The following is a 22,312-nucleotide window of genomic DNA, read 5'->3' as shown; positions in this document are numbered from 1 at the left end:
ATATTGCACAATGATTACAAGTGTTGTTGAGTGCTGTAGCTTTCCGGTATGTGTGCAGATCCCCTTGCCACCTTGGCGTCAGCAGCGGTCAACTCAGCCAGTGCTCCCACTAACAACGAGGTCAAGCAAGAGACAGAGACCAAGCCTGTGAGTCAACCTGCACTGTTTCACGTATCTTGTCTTGTTTGTTGGACTGCAATTGCAGAGCCAGTTGCATTTTTTTGTTTTTTTACAGGTGGTCGTAGTTCTAGGAAGAACCTCTTTGAGGGATGGTTCATTTGTTTTTAGTCAAGCAAGCTTTGGCTGTAGTGTAGACAGACTTATTGCTTTGCCTCAATATTAAGATTCAATGCATATCATTTTACAGAGCTTGAATGATAACATTCTTTGCATTAGATATGACAGTTGTGATAAATGAGCAAGGAGCCTTGTGATGTTTGTTAGATGCAGATGTGAGCACTAAACTGTTATCATGAAAGTAGGTTACCGGCTGTGTTGGGTTCCTGACTATCTTAGGCCAAAAAGAAAAATATGTCTGTTTCCGGTAACCTGGCCGACCCTAAAGTTTTTTTCCGCTTTTCGCACCAGAAAAAAAAAGTATACTTTATTTAGTTTCAATATATATATCTAGGTCAAAAACATGTGCTAAATAATTGTAAGTAAACTAAGGAAGCGTTTAGAAAAAAAAAAAAAATTTAAATGTAAAAAGACGTTAACAAAACGTAAGAAAAAAGTTTTATAAAAAAAAAAGAAGAAAAAAACCGACCGACCGACCCTAGTTTTTTCAGCGATGTTACCGGAAACAGACATATTTTTCTTTTTGGCCTTATTGCAGCTGCTTGGTTTACATGTGTTGTATGTGTGTTTGCTTCAGGAGGTGAAACAGGAGAAGGTTGCAGTGAAGCGTGACGCCAGCCAATGGTTTGACGTGGGCATCATCAAGACCACAACAACCGTGGTGTCTCACTACCATCTGCCCTCAGAACATGGCCACGGCAACAGTGATGTGAGTACAATTGATACACACTTGACCATAATGGCAATATCCCTATTTAGCCCTGTGCCAGGTTTTTGTCGCACTGATTAAATCCCGAAATGTTCACTTATCTTTTTATGTGACTTCACTTCTATGGGGCTGTTTCTGTAGTATGCCATGAGCGTGATGCTGCTAGTAAAGGACTTGTATGGGGCTGTTTCTGTAGTATGCCATGAGCGTGATGCTGCTAGTAAAGGACTTGTATGGGGCTGTTTCTGTAGTATGCCATGAGCGTGATGCTGCTAGTAAAGGACTTGTATGGGGCTGTTTCTGTAGTATGCCATGAGCGTGATGCTGCTAGTAAAGGACTTGTATGGGGCTGTTTCTGTAGTATGCCATGAGCGTGATGCTGCTAGTAAAGGACTTGTATGGGGATGTTTCTGTAGTATGCCATGAGCGTGATGCTGCTAGTAAAGGACTTGTATGGGGCTGTTTCTGTAGTATGCCATGAGCGTGATGCTGCTAGTAAAGGACTTGTATGGGGCTGTTTCTGTAGTATGCCATGAGCGTGATGCTGCTAGTAAAGGACTTGTATGGGGCTGTTTCTGTAGTATGCCATGAGCGTGATGCTGCTAGTAAAGGAGTTAGCTCACTGTTGTTGATGGAGAAAATTGTATTCATCTTTGTGTAAAACAACCATGAATTGTGACCTCTTCTTAGTTTTAAGGTTTGATAAATTGTACAGGTAATAGGTAATAATTAGATTCCAATTGACCATAGGTGTAGCTGCTTTGAGGCAAAGTGTGACAGATGTTAGAACTGAGAGGATTTGCTTTATACCCCTACATCGTCTGTTGGTTTAAACATACAAAACTTCGTTCAGTTGCAATATCATGACATGCGCATTTGTGATGTTTGAATCCATACTTCATCTGTTAGTGTTACTGTTTTGACTCCATACTTCATCTGTTACTGTTTAGTCTTTTGGAATAAAACAGGACAACATCGATGTGGTGAACGTGCCGGACCACAGCGACCTGAAGAAGCAAGAGCTGCAGCCTGGAACGGCCTACAAGTTCAGAGTGGCTGGCATGAATGCTTGCGGAAGGGGACCCTTCAGCGAGGTCTCGGCCTTCAAGACATGCTTGCCAGGCTTCCCTGGTGCTCCCTCAGCCATCAAAATCAGCAAGGTTTGTCATCAGTTTCTGGCATTTTTCAAACTGTAACTTACATTTTGTTCAACAAAATCAGAACAGTAGACACAGCAAGCACAAAACTGAAAGTGTTTTTGCTCAGTCCTAAGAAACTAGAAAGACATACAAGAGTAAACTAGCATGCATTGGCTCTGTGTATTTTCATTTTATAGTCGTTCAAGACTAAACTAGCATGCATTGGCTCGGTGTATTTTCATTTTATAGTCGTTCAAGAGTAAACTAGCATGCATTGGCTCTGTGTATTTACACCCCCGGTATAGGGGTGTGTATAGGATTCGGTCGATGTGTTTGTTTGTTTGTTTGTGTGTTTGTGTTCGCATATAGATCTCAAGAATGAACGGACCGATCGTCACCAAACTTGGTGAACAGGTTCTATACATTCCTGAGACGGTCCTTACAAAAATTGGGACCAGTCAAACACACGGTTAGGGAGTTATTGGTGGATTAAGATTCTACAAGGACTTATAGAGGGACATATTAATGGTCAAAGGGAAATAACCTTCTCAGTTGGTGGCAGTGAGAATGGTAAGGACGGGGGTGTTTTTCCTACCTCGGAGGAATTTCTTGTTTCATTTTATAGTCGTTCAAGAGTAAACTAGCATGCATTGACTGTGCATTTTCATTTTATGCGTGATTTTTGACCACTTCTGTGTGCAATTGCAGAGCACAGAAGGAGCACACCTGTCATGGGAACCCCCTCAGAACACAGCAGGGAAAATCACAGAGTATTCAGTCTACCTGGCGGTGCGTAACGCCAACTCTGAGCCCAAACCAGGCACCCCGTCCCAGCTGGCCTTTGTGCGAGTGTTCTGTGGGCCCAGCCCCTCGTGCGTGGTCACCAACGCCAGCCTGCAGTCGGCTCACATCGACTACACCACCAAGCCCGCCATTATTTTCCGCATCGCTGCACGCAACGAGAAGGGATACGGTCCTGCCACTCAAGTCAGGTGGCTGCAGGGTAAGTGATGTTATGGAGTAGCTGTGCTGAAAACCAGCGGAGGGTGGGTGTGTTGTTTATGACACTGCTGTGGGGTTGATCATTATGTTTTTTGCTGAACAAAAGAAAATGTTTCTCTGGGTTCGGTATACTTAAAACATCAGACTTTTTTTTGTTTTTTGTTTTTTGAGTCACTTGAGAAAAAGTGACTCTATGTAATCGGTCAGTGTTAGTCTGTCCGGCCGGCCGGCCGGCCGGCCGGCCGTCCGTAGACACCACCTTAACGTTGGACTTTTCTCGGAAACTATCAAAGCGATCGGGCTCATATTTTGTTTAGTCGTGACCTCCAATGACCTCTACACTTTAACGATTGTTTCGTTGACCTTTTTCAAGGTCACAGGTCAGCGTCAAAGGAAAAATTAGACATTTTATATCTTTTCTCGGAAACTATCAAAGCGATCGGGCTCATATTTTGTTTAGTCGTGACCTCCAATGACCTCTACACTTTAACGATGGTTTCGTTGACCTTTGACCTTTTTCAAGGTCACAGGTCAGCGTCAAAGGAAAAATTAGACATTTTATATCTTTGACAAAGTTCATCGGATGTGATTGAAACTTTGTAGGATTATTCTTTACATCAAAGTATTTACATCTGTAGCCTTTTACGAACGTTATCAGAAAAACAAGGGAGATAACTAGCCTTTTCTGTTCGGCAACACACAACTTAACGTTGGGCTTTTCTCGGAAACTATAAAAGTGACCGGGCTCAAATTTTATGTGAACGTGACTCATTGTGTTGTGAATAGCAATTTCTTCCTGTCCATCTGATGCCTCATATAATATTCAGAACTGCGAAAGTGACTCGATCGAGCGTTTGCTCTTCTTGTTAAACAAGACATTGATGACATACAGCTGAACCTGCCCTGGTGACCACCTCTCTGTAACGACCACCTGCCCATTACATCCTACCCAAAAGATGCCCAGCAAGAATTTTTTTACATACACTACTCACAAAAAGTTAAGGATCACTATGAGAAAACAGGTGCTCAATAAAATCAGTTCGCTACTGTTGTGTTATTTATTTCTCAGTCAAACCAATTGTTATGAATTCTTGTTCAGCTGTAAGTGGGCGATGTGTTAGTGGGAAAATTGCACGGGATTCTCTACTACTGAGCTTGGTAGCAAAATAAAAAGCGAAAACTTGCGAAAAAAGGACCTTGTTTTGGATCGTTCAGCCCGAACACATTGCACAAGCCACATGGGAAAACCATTATGCACTTGCAAGCACTGCTGTTTATGTGTGAGATGCTGTCACTTGCTTGGCTTTTTGAGAAGACATACCCCCAGTATTAGGCATTATCTGACAATGCCTCCAGAACGAAAATTGAACGAGTTTGAGAGGGGACGAGCTGTTGCATGGTTCCAAGATGGTGTCCCCAAGCGAGAAGTGTCCAGGCGACTTCACGTGTCTATCTCGGTCATTGTCAGACTGATTCAACATTTCACAGCCACTGGGAGGGTCCAGGAAAGACACTTATAGCTTATATAATTTACCTTTTCATAGTGTCCCTCTATCTATATCAAACACACTTAGTCTGTCCCTTTTGTGGTTGTTACAGACAAGTTCGACTAGTATGTTGCTTTGTTAAAGTTTATGTGAAGTGAGCACTTTTTAATTGAACATACTATACTTTTGAAGCTTGTGAGATGCCAGGCATGATGGGGTGTGATAATAATGCTAGTGTGTTTTCTTTGATCAGATGCTGCACAGAGTCCACAAGCTGGTGCTGGAAAAGTCCCGGTCAAGAGGGGGCCCACTGGAGACATGTAAGTTCCTTTCCTGTTTATGGGCTTTAGCTTGTAACTTGCTCTGTCTTCATCCTCAATTTATTGGTCTGTCTTGGTTTAGTTTAATTTCTCTGTGGCCAGTTTCCTCAGAGATACGTTTGTGCATCTAGTAGGCCTGTGGTTCTTCTTGTCATTAATTTGGTTAAACTTTACAAGAAATGTGTAGTTCTAATAATTACATTTTTCTTTTACTTTTGCAGGAAATCCGCTGTGCCTGCAGGCACTGTCATCAAGAAAATCAAAACTGAGGAGGATCTCTAAGTCATCCTGTATGACGTAACAATCATCAAAACAATGGTGTCAGTCGTGACAGGATACTGATTCCACCCTCTAAACGACCTGTACTGTGCACAAACACAAAGGGGGAAATTGTGTCTCATATGATGGCTGACTCCCCACTACAGAGCACAATATCTTGCTCTTACCGTATGTGTACATAGCCTTGCCTTGTACGCATGTCGGAGAGCAACCCTGGGCATTGTCTGTGACAGTCCAAGACACATGCAACCTTTTCAACACTTTACTGTGAATGGCAGCAACATTTTGGGGAAGGACTGGGGGAGGATGGAGTGGGATGGTTCATGTTTTGTTTTGTGTTTCTGCTGCAATGGTTTAATGTTATTTTCTTGCTTACTGTTTGATGAGAACAATATATAGACTTATGTGGAATGCGGTAGATGCGCTAGTCACTGTGAATATTTGTTGGCAAAACAAATGACTACATAAATCTGTTGTACACTATGAGTCAGTCGGTGTAAAAGTGCCATGCTCTTTGTGTTCTGTTTATATGTTGTGCTTTGCTTGCATTTGTTGGTAGCTTTTGTCTCTGTTAGTCCCCTTTCAATATGCTAAATGTGAACAGGCTCTTTCAACCTTGTACAGTGTTACAGTGTTATTTTCAACCCTGTGAAATCAAACACTGTATGTACAGTGACGTGCACTCTTTCACCTTACTCAACCTATACTTTGCAAAGATTTATGCAAAAAAATTCTTTCAGATACCCCCCGCGGGTTAGGGGGAAGAATTTACCTGATGCTCCCCAGCATGTCGTAAGAGGCGACTAACGAATTCTGTTTCTCCTTTTACCCTTGTTAAGTGTTTCTTGTATGGAATATAGTCAATGTTTGTAAAGATTTTAGTCAAGCAGTATGTAAGAAATGTTGAGTCCTTTGTACTGGAAACTTGCATTCTCCCAGTAAGGTCATATATTGTACTACGTTGCAAGCCCCTGGAGCAATTTTTTGATTAGTGCTTTTGTGAACAAGAAACAATTAACAAGTGGCTCTATCCCACCCCCCCCCCCCCCCCCCCCCCCTTTCCCTGTGGCGATATAACTTTGAACGGTTGAAAACGACGTTAAACACCAAATAAAGAAAGAAACCCTAAACGCTGTTTTCATACAGCTGGGAAGGGAGTGAAGACTTGCTTTCAACACAATGTCATATCGTCCTTGTCCGATTGAAACCTCGTAAATCGATTTTGAGCGTTTCGAGAAAAACACAAAAAACGTCTTTAAAAAATAACTGTTCATCAAAATAAGCCAATTTTTTTCTGCACATGATCTACAAACACAAACAAATTACCGTGTGTAATTAAATAGTGTTGGTCACAATTAAAACGCACGATATTCAACAAAACTGCAAGATACGAGTTTTTCTATTTCAAAACCCGACCAAACTTGAAGACTTACAAGGTTTTATAACAGAGCCAAAGAACAAAAAAGACGAAAGCAATGTTTAAAAAACGCAGTAAACACACAATCGTTCTTTTGTCACAATTTGTATTTGTTTTTTGATTGTACAAACCGATGTATGCTCATTCTTGTGTAAAATGTTCTTGCAGTCTCCTTGCAACCTTGTCAATTAACACACAAACAAAACCAAGTGTAAACTGAAGCTTATCAGTACATAACATTCTTTGCTTGCAGGGAAGCGTAAACATCCATACAAGAGCCTTTTTGTATGCACAGAAAACAGGGTATTCCTTGAAAACAATGAGATATCTTAGTTTGAGTGCCATTGTCATCTAAATGTCCTTGAACAGCTAGTAGTTATGCAGGATGACCACTCATGAGAATGCAGAGCTTAACGACCATGGGGTAGACCATCATAGTATTTGCATGAATCTACTGGAAAAACCTCCTTAACATGCTGAAGGTGCTGCCACTTTATGTCTTTGATGGTCAGCCGTACTGTGTAGAGCTGGGGGGTGATATCGGGCTCACCATGTGCTCTCCTTCTTCTTTGTGAAAAAGGCCACCACTCCTCAGAATAGATGAGCTTGTCGCGACAAGTACCGTCAGGCAGGTACTTCGGACTGCGAATATCCACCAATTATGGATCCCCAGAAGTGTCTGAGATCAAGAAAGTCCTTGAAGAATGTGTGGGCTACCTGGACAACTTTGTAAGGTTGCCTTTTTCTTGCAGAGGTAATGACTTAGACGTATTCGGCAGGCATCTACCTTCTCCTTAGTTTGTTTTTAATAGCTGGGTGTACAGAGTCCACTTTCATCCAGGTATGACCTTTCTCATGAAACTTTTGGAAAGCGACTTTTCCTTGACTGACTGCAAAGTAAAGATGGGCGTTTCCCACGACTATTAAACTGCTGTTCTGGTACCCACACCCGTCATTGTAGATAATGATTACCTGTTGCTTTTGACTTATCTTTTTTGACTGATCCTAAAAGTAGCAAGCAACCTTTGTGTCACTCAAGTTGTACAATGTGAAGACAGTAGTGGCAGCACAGCTTGGTCTTGAAGTATTTGTCATTTGCTTAGATACATGGGGCCAACAAGTCGACCTGCAGATACATGGTGAAAACTTGGACATCACCATTCTCTTCAGCAACCCTATTGTCAATGTTCTTTTGTTTGCAAGCTTCGTCTTTGCGTTAAATGTGCATCTGGTACACATGCAATGGGATGTTTCCGTACTTGGATTCACGGCAAACGTTGCATTCATAGTTTTGGGGGTTGGTGAATCACAATGTTTGGTTTGCTTCACTACTTCCATTACTCCTGGAAGATAGTGACTTTGTTTCCAAGCGAAAGCTGCACCATCAATTGACTCCTGCTCGCTCATGCGGAGCTTGCACCAGACAGAGCAAACATGACTCCTAATGCAAACAAGTCGAGCAGATACAGTTTTTGTCATGCTTTACAGTTGTTGGGTCAATGCAGTCCACATGAAACTGACCATGATAATGGACACAGTACACCCACGAAACACAATCAGAGTCCATACGAACAGTGATGTCATCTATGATAAGTTCCGTTTCGAAATCCCATGGTATAGAACTTTTATTCAGGCACACACAGCACATCAACCTAAGATCTTCAAGCGAAGAGAATTGGCTTTCAGGTGTGAAGGACCCACTGCCAGACATGACGGACTGCATTCAGACACTAGAACACAACTTCAGTACGTGACATAATTATACATACCTGTACATCTTCAGCTAACAAATAAGATCAGAAGTTCAGGACTGAACTATTACATAGTTTAGAGATATGTCAGAATACTTTAACTACCTAATCTCTCTTTGTAGTTATGCTTTTGTACTCAGCAAAGGAAAAATACTAACAAAACAATCATTTGAACAATAACTGATGTCGTAGATTGTCATTTTCCTACACAATACGTAATGTGGGCACTTCTAGCTTCATTAATGACGCTAATATTAAATTTCATCTAAACTCTGAGCGTACGGACATGTTACCGTAACCTCGTATCTAACGAAAACAGTTCATTTACCGCCGTGTTTAGATATTAGAAAACTTGTAAGTCGACATACGAGGTTTGCATCGGCCAAAACTGAAAAACACGCGAACAAAAAAAAGCTCGTAACTCAAGTTACGTGTAATTTTGGTTCGCTGTTTTGCCAAAATGATATACGAGGTATTTTTATACCCATTTTTAACCGACTTCCAACGATCTTAGGTTTTCACCACAATAACCAAAAAATAGAGAAAAAATCGTAGATTATATTGATGTAAAAAAGTAGATTTCGCAAAAAATCGAGTTACGAGGTTTTAATCGGACAAGGACGATATGTTGGGGCATTGTTATTTTAAATAAAGCTGTTGGAATGGGCTTTTTGTGATGTTCGACAGCCTGTTGTAAATAGTCGTATTGTTGTATTCCATTTTATCATAACCAGCAAATACCATTTAATCATCAGAATGACACACTTTTTCAAGTGTATTGTGACTGCATACTTATATGGCATCTATCCAAAACTGAAAGAAGATAGTTTCGTGGTTGGCAGCTTAAAATGTCTATATTCTGAGGAAATAAAAGATTTGATGTGTATGTGTACTCTGTTTGAAAAGTAATAAAGACATTACAATTTACATATGACTAGTTTATCACAGCTAATTTTATATCTAAGCATGATGTGAATAGATATTTTGCATGAACTCTAGAGACTGCTCTATTACTAATAATATTAGAACCTCTTGAATGTAAGATGGAACCTACTTGCAAACTTACTTTCTTGTATTCGGATTGGTCTGTCTTGGTTTATTTCACTGCAAACATAACTGTGCCATGATGTTGATGCCCTTTTTGTGTATAGTTTACCTTTTGAATGTTATAATTATTACATTCTGTAAGTAACAGTAGTGAAATACCATGAGTAACCCTATCCACCATGAAGACACATTTTGTGTTGTGAATTTAGAGCCTTACACTACAACATATGCAGAATGATCAGTATCAACTGATGTTTTTTTCTGATGCTGAAAGATAGCAGTGTCTAGATCAAATCGGTGCACTATTAGTAGCTGTAAACTGAGCAGCAGAAATTCTACCATATGTACCTGTAACTCTGTACACTTGTCTCACAGTTTGTATTAAAGCCACAGTACAGTCTCTTTCTGTTGCTTTATGTTCCGATTCATTTTTTAGATTGATGGTCAGAAATGTTTGTCAGTCTGCCAAGATCTGTCGGGAGAAGAGAAAGACAGCATGAGAAGCTCAAAGCAATATTTAGCGTATCGCGTTTCATGATGCCCTGCAAGAATATAGTTTTTGCTCATAACATTCTCAACATTTTACACATTTCTTTCCATGTTTCATTAACTGTGTCTAGTTTTTGCACGCCATATTTCTGCTGGAACAGCACCCACATATTTTCTCGGCATCATTGGTTAGATAGAACCATCCCAACACATGCAGTGAATGAATCTCTTGGTCTTCAACATTCTAGTTATTTACTTTTACCCTTTCCCGCAGTGGGGCACTGCGGTTATGAAATTAAAAGCCCCTCCTGTTTTTGGAACCGCAGGAGCTTTCTAGTTTGCTGTTAGGTAGATTTTTGGTTCCTCTTTCCTGTCATGCTCTCTTTTTCTTCATGAATTCTTTTCTTTTTTCTGCCTTCTTGCTCATTCACCTGTATTTTTTCCAAAAATCTCTTCTCTTGCCGCTTGTCTCGCGATTCATGTATAGTTTAATCTGTTAGTGTTCTGATGTAAGTCCAGCAGTAGATAGGTTAAGCCTATTTTAACATACTGGAAACTGGTAATCTTCCAGTAGGTATTAATTTAGTTTTACTAAAGCCTGCTGGGACACAAGTAATGGGTTAGTGCATTTGTAAACAGGAATCGCTTGACAAGTGGCCCCCTTCATCCCCCCCTTCCTCGTCCTGATATGGCTCTGCGTAGTCGGCTGGACGTTAAGCAACAAACAAACAAACAAACAAACAAACTTTTACCCTTTAGTTTTTGTTTTGACTGTACATATTTCTTCTTTTGTTGTTTGGTTTATGAACGCAGCTACGACAGCAAAACTGTGCTTTAATTGGGTTGTATTTGTGTTTTAAGATTAGGTTAACAGATGTTATTTTGAGTATTTTTTAAAGGAGCATTTTTGTTACATGGTTACTTTGTGTACCCCAGGAACAGTACTAACAGATTATGCAGACCTCGGTGTCTTCTCCTGCTTCATCTGTTAATCACTCGCTCTCCTGCTTCATCCTAGCGGATAGCAGTTTAACGTAAATGAGCTTTTAAGATGAAATGATTTGATAAAATACATTGCTTGGTTCCTTGGAGGTAATAGTTTTTGTTGTAGTTGTACATTGATGTTCTTATGCCTCTTTTTTTGTATAGGGGTCAATTGATATTTGTTGGCTTCATAATTATGTAATAAATGTGTATTTTGTAGAAACTCATCATCATTCTTGTAAATACCACTCATTCCCACGTCATGTGTTAGAATTTTTAAGTTTACGTCAGCATGAGATAAAAGTTATGTACACTCCACACTGTGCCATGATTTTTGTTTGAAAGAAAGATGTATGTTTGGAAACAGGATTGAGCTTGTTCATTAGAAATGTCTGTGTGGACTTGGATTAAAAACAAAATAAGAGAGAAATGAAAATACATAAAGAAAGCAGGCATGTGAGTTCAAAATATCCTTGAATTGAATACCAACACTGACCAAAACGTTGTACTAAAATGTTTATTTTAAAACTTGCTTTATATTGGTAACGTTTGTCAGATCGCAAAGCAAAAAAGTTTATACTTGGCATACATCATAAAACTGTTTATAAGCTAGTCTGACAATTGTATAACCGACTGTAATGAATACATTCAGGTGATAACTATTTCAAGCTGCATATCAAATGTCTTGGTGTACAGAGCAATACAAGACTGATACTTCCATTTTTAAGACTTCAATAAATCTTAAAAAATCAAGTCTTAAACGGGACAGTCTTAAAATAGAGAAATTTACTAACAGAGAATGGAGAATGATTTGCTTAGTATAAAGCGCAAAAACATCAAAATCGCCAAGAATCGAGTTACACCAAAATTCCCAAACGATATGTAATGTACAGGCATGAGAATTGAAAAAAGTGAAAAAAGGCTGAACATTTTTAAGTAATAGCAATCGAAGACATGAAGCACCAAGCTGATGGCGCGAAGACGTGAAGCGCCTAGCCTTACTTGGGGGGTCCTGGAATTTTTTTCTCTCCAAAGAACCCAACTGGTGCAATTTGGTGTCATCTGAGCTCCAAGTTTGCCATTAAATTCAGGTTTTTTTTGCCTCCTTTATTTTTTCGGCGGACACTTTTGCTTTTTCGGCGGGAAAAAAAATGTCGGCGGAAAATTACCTTTTGGCAGGACAATTCCCATGCCTGAATATAGTTAAGAAAATAAAAGCAAAAAATCACAGAGCAATACCGGCATACATGTTCAATACTGTATTTGAAAAGATTCATATGGCTTAGATACCAACCATATCTGTACAGGGTTGGCCTAGTGGTAAGGCGTCCGCCCCGTGATCGGGAGGTCGTGGGTTCGAACGCCGGCCGGGTCATACCTAAGACTGTAAAATTGGCAATCTAGTGGCTGCTCCGCCTGGCGTCCGGAATTATGGGGTTAGTGCTAGGACTGGTTGGTCCGGTGTCAGAATAATGTGACTGGGTGAGACATGAAGCCTGTGCTGCGACTTCTGTCTTGTGTGTGGCGCACGTTATATGTCATATGGCCCTTCGTGGTCGGCTGGGCGTTAAGCAAACAAACAAACAAATATCTGTACAGTCCACTCCCTTGGTATTTTTAATCAACCCTTTCCATACAAAGGAAAGATAATACAGAGTTTAGGAAAATAGGTAGTTACAACTAAAATTCAATAACTCAAATAAGCACCAATGATTCTTCTTATATTAAGGCTCTTTTAGCTGCACACATGCCATTGGAAATTATTCTAACAAATTATAATTAACATAACACAGAAATACTTGTGGAGAATTGCTCTCTGAAATAAACTGCTCACACTGGAAACGCTAACACATAATGCCAATAAATCAATCCCAACGGTAAAAAAATCAGCACAGCTCTCCACCACTGAGACTTTCAATCATTATAGTTATGCTTCAATGACAGGAAGTAGGCGTTCAACACTAACCTCTACACAAACGTAAGACTTCGCTGCTGAGTCATGATATTGATAAAAAAACCCACTGTAGTCATGATTTTAGAACGTTCAGCATGACATGAATCATTTCGTTGGCAAATAAAGTACCTTTAAACACATTCTGCAACCATATAATTCTGACAATATAATGCTAAGCTGTACCATCACAAATTCAAAAGAGCAAGAAAACAGTTGCTTAAAATGCCAAATATTTTAAGAGGTAATAAGCACAAGCACCTTGTGAAAAAATATGAGTCAAGAATCAGATACAAGGAATCGAATGAAACAGCATCTCAGTCAACCAGAGAAAAAACCTGACACGAACAAAGCCACATTTGAACCCCTGGCATGAAGAGACATGAAAACAATAAGCACATGATACATGCATTCCGTAAAACAACAAAGTACAGTAAAAACCTCCCACTAACGACATTGACAATGTCTAGAAAAATCGGTCGTAAAAAGGAGGGGTCTTTATTGGGAGTTTCAGAGGTATAACTTTTTTCAAATGGGAGGCAACTGTTGGGCATTTCAGTCTTTAGTTGTGTTCGTTATCCCATTATTGTTCCCATTTGATGTGCATACACCAACGCATGCGCGCGCGCACACACACACACACACACGGTCTCATAGGTAAAACTTGGTCATTGGCCGTGGGCGGGGATATAGCTCAGTCGGTAGCGCGCTGGATTTGTATCCAGTTGGCTGCTGTCAGCGTGAGTTCGTCCCCATGTTCGGCGAGATATTTATTTCTCAGAGTCAACTTTGTGTGCAGACTCTCCTCGGTGTCCGAACACCCCCGTGTGTACACGCAAGCACAAGACCAAGTGCGCAGGAAAAAGATCCTGTAATCCATGTCAGAGTTCGGTGGGTTATAGAAACACGAAAATACCCAGCATGCTTCCCCCGAAAGCGGCGTATGGCTGCCTAAATGGCGGGGTAAAAACGGTCATACACGTAAAATTCCACTCGTGCAAAAAACACATAGTGTACGTGGGAACTTCAGCCCACGAACGCAGAAGAAGAAGAAGGTCATTGGCCTCTGGTGAGAAGGTCAGTGTCTGTAAACTGGGTCAGCTGTAGGTGGGAAGAGGACAGCCGTATAGGCCACTGGACTTTCACGCATTACTGACTACAGACTACCACCCCTGACACTTGATGCGTGACTAATGGGGTGCGTGGTCCACGTGTGCTGGGTAATTACGAACTTTGACACTCGCTGGTAAAAAGGTCAAAGTCGTTATTGACCCTATGTTGGTAGGTCGGTCGTCGGAAAAAGGAGGGCGTCATTCTTGGGAGGTTAGTTACAGTGTGAAAGGCATCCGTGCCGAGAAATTCGGTCGGCAAAAGGAGGGGGTCGTTCTTGGTAGAGGTCGTCACGGGAGGTTCAACTGTACTTGCAATTCAATCACAGTGCCCGGTAGCTCAGTTGGTAGAGCACTGGACTTGTGATCGGAAGGTCGCAGGTTCGAATTCGGGCCGGGACGGACACGGGTCAACTTTATGTGCAGACCCAGAGACGGAAGCCGTGTCCCACCCCCGTGTCATCACAATGGCACGTAAAAGACCTTGGTCATTCTGCCATAAGTGCAGGTGGCTGAATACACCTAAACACGCAGACACCTGGGTAGCGCGACTCCGTTGCTGCTAGCTTTCCACTGGGAGGAAGCGACCCGAATTTCCCAGCAATGGGACAATAAAGTAATGAAAATGAAAAATGAAAATGATTGACGAGGTCTACCTTTCCTTTGCAGAGATAACAGGTAGGAGCATGCACTTTGATCCTTTTCTTTCTTTCTTTCTTTATTTGGTGTTTTACGTCATTTTCAACCATTCAAGGTTATATCGCGACGGAGGGAAGGGGGGTGATGGGATAGAGCCACCTGTCAATTGTTTCTTGTTCACAAAAGCACTAATCAAAAATTTGCTCCAGGGGCTTGCAACGTAGTACAATATATGACCTTACTGGGAGAATGCAAGTTTCCAGTACAAAGGACTTAACATTTCTTACATACTGCTTGACTAAAATCTTTACAAAACATTGACTATATTCTATACAAGAAACACTTAACAAGGGTAAAAGGAGAAACAGAATCCGTTAGTCGCCTCTTACGACATGCTGGGGAGCATCGGGTAAATTCTTCCCCCTAACCCGCGGGGGGTACTTTGATCCTTAAAAAGACTACAACCAGAACTGCAGTAATATATCCATAAAAAGCGAGACCAAAAGATGCAGAAATTGACTGAATATTATTATTAAACTAAATTAAAATGTGACACTCAAAGTTAAATGGAAGACAAGTCAAGTCTTTCATTAAAAAATCCAACGCACAATCAATATCAATCAATCAATATGAGGCTTATATCGCGCGTATTCCGTGGGTACAGTTCTAAGCGCAGGGATTTTTATTTTTTTTAAATTTTTATTTTATGCAATTTATATTGCGCACATATTCAAGGCGCAGGGATTTATTCATGCCGTGTGAGATGGAATCCCCTACACAATACATCACGCATTCACGTCGGCCAGCAGATCGCAGCCACTTCGGCGCATATCCTACTTTTTCACGGCCTATTATTCCAAGTCACATGGGTATTTTGGTGGACATTTTTATCTATGCCTATACAATTTTGCCAGGAAAGACCCTTTTGTCAATCGTGGGATCTTTAACGTGCACACCCCAATGTAGTGTACAGCCACATACAAGCAAATATTGGCACTACAGAAGCTTGTTTATAGTCCTTTTGCTGCAATATCACAGGAAGATAGCCATCACGGCTATTTAGATCTCTTTGCCCCGATGGCAGCACACACAATTCTGCTGTTCTGCTCAGCGATTCTCTCCAGCTGCCGTACTGTCTTAGCAAAACTCTGCGGAGACTCCACTTCTGCTGCTGGGGGTGTGAAGTTGGTAACTCTGCCTCTCCGAGGTCGCAGGTAGTAAGGTGTTCCACCTAAAGATGTGTTCTGAAACAAAGTGCAGAACACAGTGTCTCAAACTGAAATTTGTTTATGAAATTGTGAACAGTTGAAATTGCGCATTGTAATTTGTAGTTTAAAGTTATAAAGCATTGAGAGCACAGAATTAATCTGCTATGTAAGTGTTACAGACCTGGGGAACCCCTGTTTTGCATTTGGAGTATTCTCTTGAAAACGAACTTGGTGTATTTTCGGAAAAATGAGTGTACTCCACACAACATTTGAACATTGATTATTCTAACATGCTCCGCACGCGTCCGTTGAACCCTTAATTAAGTTTACCAATACATTTAAAATAAATGCTTCTTTCAACGTGTAATGGCTAATGCCATAAGCAGTCATCATTGCTCAAACGCATTGTTATAAAGTTATTTTAATCATTATAAGGAACAGAAAAAACCAAGTCTTCAGAATTTTTCTCCTATTTTTGTTCCACCGACCGTACTGATCATATTTTAGACAATCAAGCGTACAAAATACGGCGAAATCGTATGGGTTCCCAGGTCTTGTGTTCACTATTACATGCATTAGTGATATTATTATACTGATTAAGACTTCTTTATGAAACACTGCTTGGGAAAAGAATATCGCTTAACAGATCGCCTGGTTGATTAAAATTCTCTTTGAAGGACAGCAAGAAGAAATTGAAAACTTACCGGTAGTTTTTCTGCTAACTGTTAAGTAACACGCAACATTTAGGAATTGCCCAGCTCTGAGGGTGTAATCTGGTTCATCTCTTCCACTCAGTATTCTTCAAATGCAAGCCAACTTTCCCTTCAACTCTTACTCATAAATGTCGTATGAAAACTTTTGCTGTGAAGATGATTTTTTCCCTAAAATAACTGCAATATATTACTTTTAATACAGTAATGTGAAGATAATTTGATCTTTCTAATTTTCTGGAAGTAAAGAGACAGTGAAACACAATTTCTGTTTTCCTGGGAAAAGATTCACCTTCTTCATTCTTCCTGAAGCGCAACTTATGTACTTTATTTTTTATCATCTATTCTTAGCTGTAGTTGATGACTTGCAAACATACTTACAAAATTGTCAAGAAAGGTGTCAGGAAAAAACCCCAAATAAAGCCTTCGTTCCTAAAAGAAAATAACCACAGGCTTTGGATAAAGAAATGAATCATGAAGATCGCTAGTTACCATATCAGCAGGACTCTGTTGTGAGTAAGCGCCAGTGTGAATCCATCTCTCCATCTGGCCAGACATTTCCTTCAGCGGAGTGGCACAGCGCAGTTCCCTCAGTTCCTGCATCAGTGACTCGTTTCTGTTGAGCGAGGGAACAGCAGTGCTGTGAAGAGTCTCTGCCGTCATGTAGCTGTCTGTTCCGGACACGCTGGCTTCCGTTTCTTGCAGGATGTAGGTTCTGTCCGAGTCGGAATCGACGCTGTGGGTCTCCGAGTGGCTGAAGTCAGAGCTGCTAGCTTCTCCTCCTTGGCCATCTTTGCCTGATGTTAGCCCCACTGAAAAATAAGTAAGACTAAAGAGCTGAGTTTGTAACCTTTGACAAAACATCATTCAAAGTTTCCCGTTGATGTGACATGATAGTAGTGCAGGCTACTTGTGTTTCTTCTTCAATTATGCCAAAGAGTCGTGTAACTGTTGCTACTAAAACCACATACCGTCATTCAACAGTTTGATTTTTAGTTGAGGCTTTATTTATAAATTTGGGCAGGTTTTCTTGCTATAAAACACAACAAAGACAAAAACAAAACTTGTTTGAAATTAGTCGCAACTGCCCTAGGAACCATCTCAAAAGATCCCCGGCACTTTTTTTTTTTATACGATTCACCTTTTTCATAATGACCACATGTTCATACAGTAATAAATGTTTTGGTTTTAAAATTATTAAGGATTTGTGATTTTAGTTATTGTCATAACTGATGTCTGATACATATAATTCTTACTGATACTTCTATACTGTTTATCTTACGCATATGTACAATTGATGGTTAAACACGTTTTGTTAAGGAGGAGCATGCTTGCGCGTGTGTGCTGTTGTGGGTTTTGTGTGGGGAATGTATGCGGGCGTGCGTGAGCGTGTGTGTGACTGAGATTGCAAGCGATGTTTGGAAGGGCGTGTATGGATTGATTGATTGTACTCTGGCCAAAACATGTCCCTAGTGTACTGCACATGCTTGAAATAAAGTCTTATGTCTTATGTAATGACCACTTTTGGTCAGTCCCTTGGGTGGTCGTAGTTGACATGTTCGGCTGTACTAGCAAGTAAAGAAAATCTGTTTACCTGCAAAACCATTAGATGTCACTCCGGGTAAAGGCAAGGACATAGCTGCAACAATCAGACTGAATAATAATATAGTTTAGTTTTATGAAACTGTGCAATGAAATGTCACATAATGGTATTTTTTTTTACATCATTGCAAGGGCAGCAAAATTCTTGCATGAAATAGATATTTTTGTAACAAAATTATAGTGTTTTCAAGTAACTTGGCATAAATATTACAAATTTATACAAAAGCATCTGCAAAAAATGTAGAATGCAACTAAAATCATTGTAAATTTATAAGAGCCTAGACGGCAAACATGTTTCTATTAAAAACATAAAACCATAAGTACTGTACCAATAGACTTCAAATTAAGCTCTCCAAAGACAATGGATTTGTGATATTTTTTATAGAATAGATGATAGGCTACTACTACTACTACTCTTGTACATGTATCAGAAGCACACAAAATGGCCACTAAAGCAAAGGCCAGTAAAATGAGTAAATTGCTGCAAAACATCACACAGCTCACCACCTAGCAGGTGTTTCAGGTCAGAGTTTTGCTTGCGAATCTCTACCAGGAGTTTGTTGTTGGCAGTGTTGATGTCTTGGAAGTAATATGCGCACAGTCCCAGCACCAGCAAGCCCACACAAGCAAACAGCTTGCGACAAGAACTCTTCACCCAGTACACCCAGTCCTAGGTAAGAAGAACATGAAGTGATGATGAACATAATATTCATAAGCAAACTGGAGACTGAAAATGTCAAAAATCCTACCACATTTAAAATCATGAGCACAGTGGACAGTTTCTGAACACGTATGTAGTTAGTACTTGTGGTACATTGCATAATTTTATGCACTAGTTTAAGGGTTCACAAGTCGAGTTCACAAATTACTGGGTTTATACGTATGTATTTAAAACAGAAACCTGTGCAGCTAAGTATGACTTGATAAAGGTAGGATGAATACCAAAAACCGGATGTTTAGAGTTGTACAACGCTCACGGAGCTGTGAAGCGACATGCGATGAGCTCTCTGCCAGTGTTTCTATGGTTTTCTCTGTGGCCTGTAGTCATAAAATAAGAGGTTTCTAAGTTCTAACTAATCCTAAGTTTAAATCTAGGATGAGATTTTTTTTTAAACAAGAAACTGCTAAGTGGGTAGGTGCAAGTATTGCTCAGTCATATTGCAGTTACTCTGCAAAATCTGCACATGTATATATAAATTCATGTAAGTTCCAAACTTCTAGTTCTACACTAATTACAAACGAAACGGACAAAGTCATAATAATTAAATATTAAACAAAAGACAGCACACATTCAACAAATCCAGTAAGAGTAAGAGAAACACAACTAACAGCATGATCCTCAAAGTCGACAGAAGTCCACATGAGCAGAGAAGGCAACCATGCTGTGATGAGGAATTCACAGAAAATACTTGTGGTCACAATGCTGAACAGCCAAAATCTAGCACCCGTAGTCCTTGTCGTTGATGTCAATAGATAGCACACCAGAACTGAGAAAAAGTAATATAATATGGAGTAGAACTCTGAAAATTCTCCCATCACTGTCTGTTTCAAGCTTGTCAATTGGTCAAACACATCTGTGATCAATAAACGCTGTTCTTGCGTTGTTTCTTTGAACGTCTGGAACAGGCGGTTTATTTCGTCCGAAGAATTTGACAAAGTGTTTGACAGATTAGCGGCATTTTCTATGAGGATTTTCTGATTCTGGAGACTGTTGTTCTGCTGTTTGATCATCTCTGCCTGCAGTTGCGAAGACTCACGGAGCTGTGAAGCGACATGCGATGAGCTCTCTGCCAGTGTTTCTATGGTTTTCTCTGTGGCCTCATTCCACACCTGTGCTCTGAGGAAGTAACAAATGTTCTGCGTGTGTGTGAAGAAAGTTGCAAAGGAGCCTCGATCCGCATCATCCATAACTGTTGTGCACTGTTGTAAAGGCTGATCATGGGCGCACCGATGACTGTGTCTACCCTGTAGTTCCAGAAAACAGTTGAGGTAGGCCAGTGCTAGTCGCCCTTGCACGTCGTCTGTCAGTCTAGCGCAGCCTGTCTGGGTCAGGATCATCGCATCTTTCCAGCACTGACCGTAGAGTGGCATTTCTGCCTGACGTGTGATCATCTCGTATTGTTTCTTCCCTTCTTCGTAAGTACTCTGATCAATGTGCGAAGACTGCGACAGCACGACTGCAAATCCGCAGGTGAAGATCAATCGAAACCCAAAGAAAGGTATTGATGCAGGCACTACCTGCTTCTTCGAAGCCATCTTGCTAGTTTTCACCGTAGTCATAACAGCGGAAGCAAGGACAGGTCATCAGAATCAAAATAATACTAGCTCATGAACGTACTTTCGATCTCGACCAATGCTTTTGAAGAACGAAATCGCGACGTAGGAAGTTCGTCCATCGCGCCTTTCAATATGGTCTGGAAACCGAGTTAACCGGAAAAGAGATTTTCACGGTAACTTGTAGTCTCGACTAGCCCAGAGCAAAGTCATTGAAAAGTTCGGATTGGCAACACAGAGGGCTATGAAGTAAATCTGGCACCAAAAAAAGTATTGCTCCACATTTTGTACCTCAACTAAAATGATATAATCATGTTATTTTATTCACACACCCTATGCCCCTATGCCCCGAAAGGCACTTGTTTGGGCAAGTTGGCACAATTTCTTCAAGCAAGTTCACAGCGGGCCGGTGTAACACGACATTTTTTACTCCACGAAAAAATTACTCCGGAGTAAACATTTGGTACGAAATTCTTACTCCGAGCCATTTCGTACGAGAAAAGAACTCCCCAAAGTACGTAAAAATTACTCCCTCCACGAAATTTTGACTCCCCAATTTTTTACTTCCAGTAAAAATCTCGTACGCGAAAATCAGTGGGATGCGTGTGAAGGGATAATGCCAATATATGTAATCTCGCGCTAACAAATGTCGCGCTACCCTGTTCAAGTGTCTGTCTGTCTCTCTCTCTCTCTCATATTCCTTGACCCAATTTTTTACTCCGGAGTAAAAATCTCGTGGGAGTACTTTTCTCGTGTTACACTGGCCGGGATTTGCCGACAAAGTTTTGAAAAACTGATCAGAATAATGATATAAAAATGAACATTCTGCCAAGTATACAAGTCAAACAAGTTCAGTCCCCGCAAGATTTAATACAAATCACGGTTGGGTTTTTTTTTCTTTTCCGGCCCTTCGTTTAAAAATTGGCGCAGAATATCCGACTGTGGTTCTTCAGTGAGTCATTCAGTCTTTACAGAATTCAATTCTTTATTCATTTTTGCTGCTCATTGGTTTGTTGGTCACCCTTTCATGTCCCGGTTTCAAGTTGTTTCTCTGTCCACTCAGCTGCACTGAGATACCGTAACTTTTGAAGTGTGAAAGCTTTAGTGGCTGTAGAGCCTGGTACACTCGGATTTGCCCTAACAATTAAAATCAAAAAGACTGAGCTAGGGTACGTGAAAAAGTGCACGTCCTCAGTCTGTGTGTCTCACCCCGGCGACTCTCTCTCTCTCTCTCTCTCTCTCTCTCTCTCTCTCTCTCTCTCTCTCTCTCTCTCTCTCTCTCTCTCTCTCTCTCTCTCTCCTCCATCTCTCCCGGCCCTACTTTCTCTCTGTGCGTCTCTCTCGATCCTACTCTCTGTCTCCCCAATCTCAGACTCTCCCTCTCTGTTCCCACTTTCTCTCTGTCTGTCTGTCCACTGTTTACTGCAGTAAAACAGTTTTTCTGAAGCATAATGTTTACTTGGTTTTCTGCAGCATTATTGCGATTAACTTTTTCTTCAGAACATGATAGTCTGTGACAGTTTTTCTGGAGAAAAACGAACGACCTTGTAAGGTAGCGTTTGTATTCGTCTCCCCCTGGGATAGTATAGTATAATAGGTTGTTCCGCAGTGTACAAATCAGAAGGCGTGTAGCATAAGGGCATTATATTCAACTTCCCAATTGCGGCCGAACGTGAACAATTTCTGAAGCAAATCATCGAACACGAAGTGGACTACTGCGTTCGTCTGGGAAAATGTGACAATGTTGCTGACAGGTGCCATTGTTTAATTTGAAACTTTGAACTTCCGGCGGAAAGGAAGTCAGACAGACAAAATACATTCGTGTCACGCACAACTATTGGTAATTCTGGATGAGTCCATCTCTCGACAGAGGGGGGCTCGCGTGCTCCAACATTATA

General features: G+C 40.7%; 2 protein-coding genes across 2 annotated transcripts in view; one reads left to right on the top strand and one right to left on the bottom strand.

The window, feature by feature from the left end:
- Window positions 1-6,526, top strand: part of LOC138965628 (host cell factor 1-like) — a 43,321-nt gene extending 36,795 nt beyond the window's left edge. Inside the window, 6 exon segments of the mRNA XM_070337804.1 lie at window positions 59-147; window positions 875-1,006; window positions 1,975-2,166; window positions 2,854-3,148; window positions 4,888-4,954; window positions 5,176-6,526. Of these exon segments, the coding sequence (XP_070193905.1) occupies window positions 59-147; window positions 875-1,006; window positions 1,975-2,166; window positions 2,854-3,148; window positions 4,888-4,954; window positions 5,176-5,236 (836 nt within the window). The 3' untranslated portion in view covers window positions 5,237-6,526.
- A 4,898-nt stretch (window positions 6,527-11,424) lies between these two features.
- On the bottom strand, window positions 11,425-20,511 carry LOC138965627 (uncharacterized). Its single transcript, XM_070337803.1, has 6 exons — window positions 19,470-20,511; window positions 18,645-18,810; window positions 18,133-18,177; window positions 16,986-17,350; window positions 16,533-16,550; window positions 11,425-15,891 (listed from the first exon to the last, which is right to left on the bottom strand). Exons 1-6 carry the CDS (start codon window positions 20,418-20,420, stop codon window positions 15,676-15,678), a joined length of 1,761 nt encoding a protein of 586 aa, XP_070193904.1. The 5' UTR covers window positions 20,421-20,511; the 3' UTR covers window positions 11,425-15,675.
- Between the last annotated feature and the right edge of the window lie 1,801 nt (window positions 20,512-22,312).

This window comes from Littorina saxatilis, linkage group LG4, assembly GCF_037325665.1.
Source record: "Littorina saxatilis isolate snail1 linkage group LG4, US_GU_Lsax_2.0, whole genome shotgun sequence".
In the NCBI taxonomy this organism is placed as follows: Eukaryota; Metazoa; Mollusca; class Gastropoda; order Littorinimorpha; family Littorinidae; genus Littorina; species Littorina saxatilis.
Note: the sequence above shows the minus strand (reverse complement) of the source record. Positions and strands in the feature narration are given on the sequence as shown.

What these genes read in the sequence shown, in the direction of transcription:
- LOC138965627 (XM_070337803.1), bottom strand. Translation starts at nt 20,420, where the DNA reads ATGACTACGGTGAAAACTAGCAAGATGGCTTCGAAGAAGCAGGTAGTG. An exon ending in TCGACTTTGAGGATCATGCT is followed by an intron (nt 18,811 to 19,469) that starts GTTAGTTGTGTT and finishes CTTCTTACCTAG; the next exon opens with GACTGGGTGTACTGGGTGAA. An exon ending in CCTGAAACACCTGCTAGGTG is followed by an intron (nt 18,178 to 18,644) that starts GTGAGCTGTGTG and finishes TGATTGTTGCAG; the next exon opens with CTATGTCCTTGCCTTTACCC.